Source organism: Megalobrama amblycephala, linkage group LG2 (assembly GCF_018812025.1).
Source record: "Megalobrama amblycephala isolate DHTTF-2021 linkage group LG2, ASM1881202v1, whole genome shotgun sequence".
Taxonomy (NCBI): Eukaryota; Metazoa; Chordata; class Actinopteri; order Cypriniformes; family Xenocyprididae; genus Megalobrama; species Megalobrama amblycephala.
Window position 1 is genome coordinate 29957693 of NC_063045.1, and position 11793 is coordinate 29969485.

General features: G+C 38.4%; 1 protein-coding gene across 2 annotated transcripts; it reads left to right on the forward strand.

The window, feature by feature from the left end:
* The first annotated feature begins 552 nt into the window (after positions 1-552).
* On the forward strand, positions 553-11793 carry LOC125254950 (mucin-2-like). 2 transcript variants are annotated; one of them, XM_048169778.1, is made up of 4 exons: positions 553-3572; positions 3750-5485; positions 5594-5679; positions 11446-11793. In XM_048169778.1, exons 1-4 carry the CDS (start codon positions 643-645, stop codon positions 11521-11523), a joined length of 4830 nt encoding a protein of 1609 aa, XP_048025735.1. In that variant the 5' UTR covers positions 553-642; the 3' UTR covers positions 11524-11793. The 2 variants fall into 2 exon arrangements, with proteins under 2 accessions (XP_048025735.1, XP_048025728.1); XM_048169771.1 differs by having other exon boundaries at positions 553-5485.

Genomic DNA, 11793 nt, shown 5'->3' on the forward strand with positions numbered 1-11793 from the left:
CACATCTTCAATTCAAACAGAAACATCAACTACACCAGAATCTACATCTGAATCAACAACAATGGCTACAACTCAACCAACAACTTCCCTGCCAACTACAACCCAACCACAAACAACAACTGAAACCACATCTACAACTCAAACAGACATATCAACTACACCAGCATCTACATCTGAATCAACAACAATGCCTACAACTCAACCAACAACTTCCTCGCCAACTACAACCCAACCACAAACAACAACTGAAACCACATCTACAACTCAAACAGAAATATCAACTACACCAGCATCTACATCTGATCCAACAACAGCAGCACAACCAACAACAGTAATTCAACCAACATCAACTGAAACCACAACTCAAACAGAAACATCAACTATTTCAGCATCTACATTTGAACCAACAACAATAGCTGAATCAACACTGGTAGTTCAAACAACAACAACTGAAACCGCATCTTCAATTCAAACAGAAACATCAACTACACCAGAATCTACATCTGAATCAACAACAATGGCTACAACTCAACCAACAACTTCCCCACAACTACAACCCAACCACAAACAACAACTGAAACCACATCTACAACTCAAACAGACATATCAACTACACCAGCATCTACATCTGAATCAACAACAATGGCTACAACTCAACCAACAACTTCCCCGCCAACTACAACCCAACCACAAACAACAACTGAAACCACATCTACAACTCAAACAGACATATCAACTACACCAGCATCTACATCTGAATCAACAACAATGGCTACAACTCAACCAACAACTTCCTCGCCAACTACAACCCAACCACAAACGACAACTGAAACCACATCTACAACTCAAACAGAAATATCAACTACACCAGTATTTACATCTGATCCAACAACAGCAGCACAAACAACAACAGTAATTCAACCAACATCAACTGAAACCACAACTCAAACAGAAACATCAACTATTTCAGCATCTTCATCTGAACCAACAACAATAGCTGAATCAACACTGGTAGTTCAAACAACAACAACTGAAACCACATCTTCAATTCAAACAGAAACATCAACTACACCAGAATCTACATCTGAATCAACAACAATGGCTACAACTCAACCAACAACTTCCCCGCCAACTACAACCCAACCACAAACAACAACTGAAACCATATCTACAACTCAAACAGACATATCAACTACACCAGCATCTACATCTGAATCAACAACAATGGCTACAACTCAACCAACAACTTCCCCGCCAACTACAACCCAACCACAAACAACAACTGAAACCACATCTACAACTCAAACAGACATATCAACTACACCAGCATCTACATCTGAATCAACAACAATGGCTACAACTCAACCAACAACTTCCTCGCCAACTACAACCCAACCACAAACAACAACTGAAACCACATCTACAATTCAAACAGAAATATCAACTACACCAGCATCTACATCTGAACCAACAACAGCAGCACAAACAACAACAGTAATTCAACCAACATCAACTGAAACCACAACTCAAACAGAAACATCAAGTATTTCAGCATCTTCATCTGAACCAACAACAATAGCTGAATCAACACTGGTAGTTCAAACAACAACAACTGAAACCACATCTTCAATTCAAACAGAAACATCAACTACACCAGAATCTACATCTGAATCAACAACAATGGCTACAACTCAACCAACAACTTCCCCGCCAACTACAACCCAACCACAAACAACAACTGAAACCACATCTACAACTCAAACAGACATATCAACTACACCAGCATCTACATCTGAATCAACAACAATGGCTACAACTCAACCAACAACTTCCTCGCCAACTACAACCCAACCACAAACAACAACTGAAACCACATCTACAACTCAAACAGAAATATCAACTACACCAGCATCTACATCTGATCCAACAACAGCAGCACAAACAACAACAGTAATTCAACCAACATCAACTGAAACCACAACTCAAACAGAAACATCAAGTATTTCAGCATCTTCATCTGAACCAACAACAATAGCTGAATCAACACTGGTAGTTCAAACAACAACAACTGAAACCACATCTTCAATTCAAACAGAAACATCAACTACACCAGAATCTACATCTGAATCAACAACAATGGCTACAACTCAACCAACAACTTCCCCGCCAACTACAACCCAGCCACAAACAACAACTGAAACCACATCTACAACTCAAACAGACATATCAACTACACCAGCATCTACATCTGAATCAACAACAATGGCTACAACTCAACCAACAACTTCCTCACCAACTACAACCCAGCCACAAACAACAACTGAAACCACATCTACAACTCAAACAGAAATATCAACTACACCAGCATCTACATCTGAACCAACAACAGCAGCACAAACAACAACAGTAATTCAACCAACATCAACTGAAACCACAACTCAAACAGAAACATCAAGTATTTCAGCATCTTCATCTGAACCAACAACAATAGCTGAATCAACACTGGTAGTTCAAACAACAACTGAAACCACATCTTCAATTCAAACAGAAACATCAACTACACCAGAATCTACATCTGAATCAACAACACTGGCTACAACTCAACCAACAACTGCCTCGCCAACTACAACCCAACTACAAACAACAACTGAAACCACATCTACAATTCAAACAGACATATCAACTACACCAGCATCTACATCTGAATCAACAACAATGGCTACAACTCAACCAACAACTTCCTCACCAACTACAACCCAACCACAAACAACAACTGAAACCACATCTACAGTTCAGACAGAAATATCAACTACACCAGCATCTACATCAGAACCAACAACAGCAGCACAAACAACAACAGTAATTCAACCAACATCAACTGAAACCACAACACAAACAGAAACATCAAGTATTTCAGCATCTTCATCTGAACCAACAACAATAGCTGAATCAACACTGGTAGTTCAAACAACAACAACTGAAACCACATCTTCAATTCAAACAGAAACATCAACTACACCAGAATCTACATCTGAATCAACAACAGTGGCTACAACTCAACCAACAACTTCCCCGCCAACTACAACCCAGCCACAAACAACAACTGAAACCACATCTACAACTCAAACAGAAATATCAACTACACCAGCATCTACATCTGAACCAACAACAGCAGCACAACCAACAACAGTAATTCAACCAACATCAACTGAAACCACAACTCAAACAGAAACATCAACTAATTCAGAATTCACTTCGACATCAACTGCGCCAACATCTACAACTCAAACAACAATTGCACCAACTTCAACATCAACTGTGCCAACATCTACCACTCAGTCAACAACAACTGCGCCAACATCTACAAGTCAGTCAACATCAACTGTGCCAACATCGACCACTCAGTCAACAACAACTGTGCCAACATCTACCACTCAGTCAACAACTGTGCTAACATCTACCACTCAGTCAACAACAACTGTGCCAACATCTACAACTGAAACAACAACTGCACCAACTTCAACATCAACTGCGCCAACATCTACCACTCAGTCAACAACAACTGCGCCAACATCTACAAGTCAGTCAACATCAACTGCACCAACATCTACCACTCAGTCAACAACTGTGCCAACATCTACCACTCAGTCAACAACAACTGCGCCAACATCTACAACTGAAACAACAACTGTGCCAACATCTACAACCGAAACAACAACTGCACTAACTTCAACATCAACTGTGCCAACATCTACCACTCAGTCAACATCAACTGTGCCAACATCTACCACTCAGTCAACATCAACTGCGCCAACATCTACCACTCAGTCAACAACAACTGCGCCAACATCTACCACTCAGTCAACAACAACTGTGCCAACATCTACCACTCAGTCAACAACAGCTGTGCCAACATCTACAACTGAAACAACAACTGTGCCAACATCTACAACCGAAACAACAACTGCACTAACTTCAACATCAACTGCGCCAACATCTACCACTCAGTCAACAACAACTGTGCCAACATCTACATCTGAAACAACAACTGTGCCAACATCTACCACTCAGTCAACAACTGCACCAACATCTACCACTCAGTCAACAACTGCGCCAACATCTACCACTCAGTCAACAACAACTGTGCCAACATCTACATCTGAAACAACAACTGTGCCAACATCTACCACTCAGTCAACAACTGCGCCAACATCTACCACTCAGTCAGCAACAACTGTGCCAACATCTACATCTGAAACAACAACTGTGCCAACATCTACAACACAATCAACTGCACCAACTTCAATATCAACTGCGCCAACATCTACAACACAATCAACTGCACCAACTTCAACATCAACTGTGCCAACATCAACCACTCAGTCAACAACAACTGCACCAACATCTACCACTCAGTCAATAATAACTGCACCAACATCTACAACACAAACAACTGCACCAACTTCAACATCAACTGCGCCAACATCTACCACTCAGTCAACAACAACTGCACCAACATCTACAACACAAACAACTACACCAACTTCAACATCAACTGTGCCAACATCTACAACTCAAACAACAACTGCACCAACATCTACCACTCAGTCAACAACAACTGCACCATCAACAACTCAATCAACTGCACCAACTTCAACATCAACTGCTCCAACATCTACAACTCAAACAACTGCACCAATATCTACAACACAAACAACTGCACCAACTTCAACATCAACTTTGCCAACATCTACCACTCAGTCAACAACAACTGCACCAATATCTACAACACAAACAACTGCACCAACTTCAACATCAACTGCACCAACATCTACAACTCAAACAACTGCACCAACACCAACAACTCAAACAACTGCATCAACATCTACAACACAATCAATAATAACTGCACCAACATCCACAACACAATCAACTGCACCAACATCTACCACTCAGTCAACAACAACTGCACCAACATCTACAACACAAACAACTACACCAACTTCAACATCAACTGCGGCAACATCTACCACTCAGTCAACAACTGTGCCAACATCTACCACTCAGTCAACAACAACTGCACCATCAACAACTCAATCAACTGCACCAACTTCAACATCAACTGCTCCAACATCTACAACTCAAACAACTGCACCAATATCTACAACACAAACAACTGCACCAACTTCAACATCAACTTTGCCAACATCTACCACTCAGTCAACAACAACTGCACCAATATCTACAACACAAACAACTGCACCAACTTCAACATCAACTGCACCAACATCTACAACTCAAACAACTGCACCAACACCAACAACTCAAACAACTGCACTAACTTCAACATCAACTGCGCCAACATCTACTACTCAAAGAACTGTGCCAGCATTAACATCAACTGCACTAACATCTACAACACAAACAACTGCACTAAATTCGTCATCGACTGCTCCAACATCATCTCCAGATTCTCCCCCCCAAAGTAAGCAAAATATATTTTTGTTCAAGCATTTATTACTCACCACCTAGACTTTCCTACTAAAGTAATATTCAACTATGCTGATATGAATCTAATTTGATTTTTTTTTAGATATCACAGCATTTGCTTATGCAACTTTCAAATTGAGATCCTTTGTTGAGCTGAGCAATGATGAGATCATTACATATATTCAAAAGGTAAGCTAATATTTTGTCTTTTAACTATTTAGTTTAATTTTAATAATTAATTTGCAGCTGATCTGTTAAGAAAATAATTTGTGAAGGAAAGGAAGCAAGGATACGCTGTCGACTAGTCGTTCTAATCGACTAATCACACATAATAATGAGCCTTTAATTGCATATATATATATATATATATATATATATATATATATATATATATATATATATATATATATATATATATATATATATATATATATATATATCACTCAAACCACTTCAGGAGGTGGTCTGAGACGCATTCCAGTTAAAGCGGTAATTGTACAATGAAGAAAACAAAAGGGGCTTTTGCACTGGAGGATCTTTTTCATAGATCTTTTGGATTTATGGATTTAAGAGGTGGATTCACCAAAATTTATAATAGACAAAAAAAAAAAGAGAAAAAAGATCAAGAAAATTAATGAAAACTAATGAAAGCAGGTAAAACAGGTACATCTTCAGCGGATTGGTGTAGTAATCACATAAAGCCACCTACTGTACATTGTGCATCTATCACTAAATAATACAATGCCATGCTTATTATTTCAACCTAAATAAAATCAGTTTGAGATTTTAATGATAATCGGTAATGTCATTAAAACGCCAAATCATCAGAATAGAATCAACATTGTGTGGCACTAAATCTTAAGATCCAATGCCTACTAAACGTCATTACATTAATGTTACACAATGATAAATTATAACATAGGCCTAATTACATGTTGATATTTTGTTGCTTTTAATCTGTGGTATTAAAGGGTTAGTTCACCCAAAAATTAAAATAATGTCATTTATTACTCACCCTCATGCTGTTCCACACCCGTAAGACCTTTGTTAATCTTCAGAACGCAAATTAAGATATTATTGTTGAAATCAGTTCATGTGAGTACAGTGGTTCAATATTAGTATTATAAAGCGGCGAGAATATTTTTGGTGCGCTAAAAAAACAAAATAACGACTTATTTAGTGATGGCCGATTTAAAAACACTGCTTCAGGAAGCTTCAGAGCATAATGAATCAGCGTATCGAATCATAATTCAGATCGCATGTCAAACTGCCAAACTGCTGAAATCACGTGACTTTGGCGTTCCGAACCGCTGATTTGACACGCTGATTCATTATGTTCCGAAGCTTCCTGAAGCAGTGTTTTGAAATCGGCCATCACTATATAAGTCGTTGTTTTGGTTGATATTCTCATCGCTTTATAATATTAATATTGAACCACTATACTCACATGAACTGATTTAAATATGTTTTTAGTACCTTTATGGATCTTGAGATAGGAAATGTCATTGCTCCCTATGCAGGCCTCACTGAGTTATCAGATTTCAACAAAAAAATCTTAATTTCCGTTCGGAAGATTAACGAAGACCTTACGGGTGTGGAACGGCATGAGGGTGAGTAATAAATGACAGAATTTTCATTTTTGAAAACCCTTTAATAAAACCCTTTAATAAAAATCCAACATCTTCCAAACGTCTCATTTCAACACCATTTTGACATCAAACACCAACATTTTTTCATGTGGTATTGTATCCAAAACCAACTTCTGCTAAACATCATAATGTTAATGTCCACACAACAAATTTTAACATCTAATGATGCTATTATTTAACGTTGTGTGGACATTAATCTTATGGTGTTTAGCTGAAGATGAGTTTTAGTTCTAATCCTGACTTAACACTAGAACTGCCACGGGGTAAATTTTACCCGTGGCTGTTATTCAAATGTACATAACAGGTTTTCAATAAAACATTCAAGTCTCCCAGTCATTGACTTTTACTAAAATTGTGTAATTTACCATCCCTTGCTGTTAAAAATTGTTTAGATAAAACCAGATCAAAAAACGGGGCATTTATACCTATAAGCGCCGCGCGGGTCAAATTTACCCGCTATATAATGCCTGTATTTTCGCGCTGTCATTTTCGCGTCCCCTTATGTTTAAACACTGTACATTGCTAGGCAACGCCTTTCACTCACTGAATTAGCGGTCATCGGTTTGATTAATAAAGTCACAATGAGTAAAAGCCGGCGATTTATGGATGCCGAAGAGGTAGAAACCCTAAATGCCATGAGTGATGGAGAGTCTGATGGTGGTGAGACCAGTGACACGTCCTGGGTCGGCTCAGCATCTGACAACGATCCAGAGCCTCATTAGACTGAGTCTGTTCATCAGGACAGGATTGCTACAATAGTTACAGAGGGTGAGCATCAATAAACTTTGGATGTAAATAATTAAGGTGAAGCTGCATAGCATGGTGGGGCCCAGATGGGTGTCACCTGGGCAGCCTAACTGGGGCCCAGACATTTTTGTCCACGGTTTCCATGGAGGCCCCACATGGGTTAGCCCAGATGAAATGAACACTGCTCAGTGTGCACACTACAGGCTATTAAATGTAACACAGAAACATGCTGGAGTTAATGAGATAATTAGGTGATAATGAGCAGAATCACCGAAGAACAGAGGAACAACAAGAACTACGACTTCAGCCACAGCCTTCGATGAAATCAACTGAAGATAAAAGACATTAAATCTCTGAAGATCTGATTCAACATCTCCACAAACAGCATTACCAGCTTCACTTATTACTAACCAGACTGACTTTATTTCTGACATACATCTACAAAAGTTGTTATTGAGAATTACCAGAGGTTTAGATGTTGATGATTTGTTGAAAATAAGTTTGTTTTGATGTCACCGTGATCGAGGTCAGCGCTTACTTCAGTTAGGCAGTTTGACTCTTGACTGTTTTAGTAATAATGTTTCTTTGGCTGCTCTTGCTGTTTGTTATGGCAAGAAAAGCAAGAGACAATATGTTTAGCTGTTATCAGCTGTTCAGTGATATGACTCTAATTGTCATCATGTTATGGCTTTGTTCACTGATCTAATGACTGAGCTTTATATGAAAAAAAAATGTCATTAATTTTGTGCTGGATCTTCTCCAGAACAACTAAAAAAAGTTACAAAAATCAGAGCAGAAGAATAAATCTGAAAAACACAATGTACATTAAATGCTTTTAAAACACCTGCAAGATTTATTTACACACAGACATCAAGAATCAGCGTATGATTCTCAACAATGGTGACATGCTTCATGCTGCAATGCATTCTGGGTGCCTCATACAAAACTCATCCATGGCTCCCAGAATGCATTGCAGCATGAAGCATGTCACCATTGTTGAGAATCATATGCTGATTCTTGATGTCTGTGTAAGTGAATCTTTCAGGAGGTTTGAGTTTAGTGAACAATGTGTTTTTCAAATTTTCTGATTAAAACATTTTTATTGTTGTAATTCAAGAAAAGATCCAGCACAAAGTTAATCACATTTTGCTCATAAAAAGTTCAGTCTTTAGATCAGTGAATTAAGCCACTAAATGATGACTATAATTTTATCATTCAGCAGCTGACCACATTGTCTCTTGTTTTTTTGCCATAACGAACAGCCAGAGAAAAAATTAAAAACTATAGTCAAGAGTCAAACTGCCTAACTGAAGTAAGCGCTGACCTCAATCACGGTAACATCAAACCAAACGTATTTTCAACAAATCATCAACATCTAAACCTCTGGTAATTCTCAATAACAACTTTTGTAGATGTATGTCAGAAATAAAGTCAGTCTGGTAATAAGTAAAGCTGGTAATGCTGTTTGTGGAGATGTTTAATCAGATCTTGAGAGATTTAATGTCTTTTATCTTCAGTTGATTTCATCGAAGGCTGTGGCTGAAGTTGTAGTTCTTGTTGTTTCTCTGTCCTTCAGTGATTCTGCTCGTTATCACCTAATTATCTCATTAACTCCAGCATGTTTCTGTGTTACATTTAACAGCCTGTAGTGTGCACACTGAGCAGTGTTCAGTTCATCTGGGCTAACCCATGTGGGGCCTCCATGGAAACCATGGACAAAAATGTCTGGGCCCCAGTTAGGCTGCCCAGGTGACACCCATCTGGGCCCCACCATGCTATGTTGGCTGGGATGGTGAATTATTATTGTTCATTATCGTCTATAGGCTATTTTAGTAATTTAAAAAACATGGGTTATCTTAATATATGATTAATTATAATATTACATAACCCAAATATGTATTTACTTCCATCTAATTCTCGTTGTCAGTGCAGAGTTGTTTAGCTTGACCGTTATGAATAGTGATTAGTGTAGCCTGCATAAAAAAAGCCTTGAACATAAAACAACAGGACAAAAATATAGTTGATGACTAGACATAATCATTTCATGACTCTAGACACTTCTTTGTGAAGACAGTGACATAATACAGTGAAATAATATGATCTTTAGCCATAGAGACAGAGCGCATTCGTTATCTGAAAACCACGCCCACCGTGGTGGGGGGGGGGCAATCAAACCGTTTCCATTGACTTCGTATTGCGTGAGGCTGCCTTCTTGTCTTTTCTGACTTATTACAAAAAACAGAACAATGCCTAAAAGCTGATGTGTGACAAGGTGTACAGCTAACAAGCTAAAAAAAAAAACAGAAATAAGTTTTTATAAGCTGTTGACCCCAAAAAACTATTTTTGATGGACACTAAAGTGGATAGAGGCAGTGAGACAGAGCGCAACGGGTGAATGTAATCGGCGACAACATATGCTAAACAGTCAGAAAAGACAAAGAGGCAGCCTCACGCAATACAAAGTCAATGGAGACGATTGGATTGGAAAATAAGGTCTATATAAAAACAAGTGTAATTTGCGTGGGTAAAATTTACCAGCGTGGCGGTTTTAGGTATACAGCGACCCCTGGCGGTTCTAGTGTTAAAACCAACAAAGTATCAACATCAGTTGACATCATACTCTAATTGATGTTGACATAAGACATTGACCTAACATTGGTCTGGTTTTGGTTACTTAATAATACCATGACTTAAAATGACCAAAATATCAACATCTAATGATTCTATAATTTGACATTGTGTGGACATTAATCTTATGATGTTCAGCTGATGTTGAGTTTTAGTTACTTAAAATCCTGACTTAAAACCAACAAAGTATCAACATCAGTTGACATCATACTCTAATTGACGTTGACATAAAGCCGCCCACACACTTAACGATTGTAAGGCCGATTATGAATGTAAATTGATACTTATGACTGATCGCGTGCAAACGCGTCCAGTCAGAGCCAGTTGCCAGTAAACGTCACATCCTTTTGATTTTCCTGGCAAAACTTCCTGAGTCCTTCACATTAAAAATCAGTTTACAGGCTTTTATAGACAAACTAGGAAGTCAGGGAAGGTCTCGATCTTGCCCATCTTACACACTACCCTGACAGCGCACTCATCTCATTTTCCTTCACTGTTTTAAATCCTATCGTAAAACAATTGCACCCTGCCAGATCATGATTCTTAAGGGAGGTTTTAAGACTCTGTTGAACATTAATTGTTCACCATGGGTAAGGTGGAAGAATTTGTCAGCCACTCAATTACCACAGTCACGTCAGACCCACAGCCCATCAGTCTTTTGCCATGGACACTGAACCAAACTTTAGCCATCCACCCCTTCAAAACCACTGTTTTCCACAGTTCCAGTTCCCTTGCTTCCGCCCACTTCCGCCAGCCACTGTTTGGAAAGATGTTGCGTTTGTTACTATTATCGTCTTTATTTTGGTTTAAGTTAATACGGCTGTTATTATATCCACCTCACCTCATCCTTGCCTTCACCTGCACATAACAATTACAAATATTACTGTAGATTTAACTGTAATGACTATAAAGTTATTCATTTTCATTTCAGTTTGCCGAGCACATTCAAGCACACTTTAGTGGGACCATCAGGATTACTGTGAAGAAATCAAGAAAATTGTTAGCCTAAGGATCTGACATGGAAAACTTTTGTCCATCCACATGCAATCCTCTACATAAAATCTCTGAATGAAGTTGCCACTTTACAAAGTTGTGTCTGTTAAAATGAATTTTGTGCATATTTGAATGTTTTTTATTTATTTCATTTTTGTAGGATAGTTGCACTTTTCATTCTGAACTCAAACAATAATTTGATCTGTGTTGCATTATATGTAATGTTGGATATTATTTAACTTCTGCTCTCTTTAGTGTGTAAAATATCTGAATAAAACCTTTTCTC

Bases quoted from the DNA above. Each gene is read 5' to 3' on its own strand.
- LOC125254950 (XM_048169771.1), top strand. From the start codon at position 643: ATGGCTACAACTCAACCAACAACTTCCCCGCCAACTACAACCCAACCA. The intron at 5,486-5,593 runs GTAAGCAAAATA...ATTTTTTTTTAG, and splicing joins TCCAGATTCTCCCCCCCAAA to ATATCACAGCATTTGCTTAT. The intron at 5,680-11,445 runs GTAAGCTAATAT...TTTTCATTTCAG, and splicing joins TCATTACATATATTCAAAAG to TTTGCCGAGCACATTCAAGC.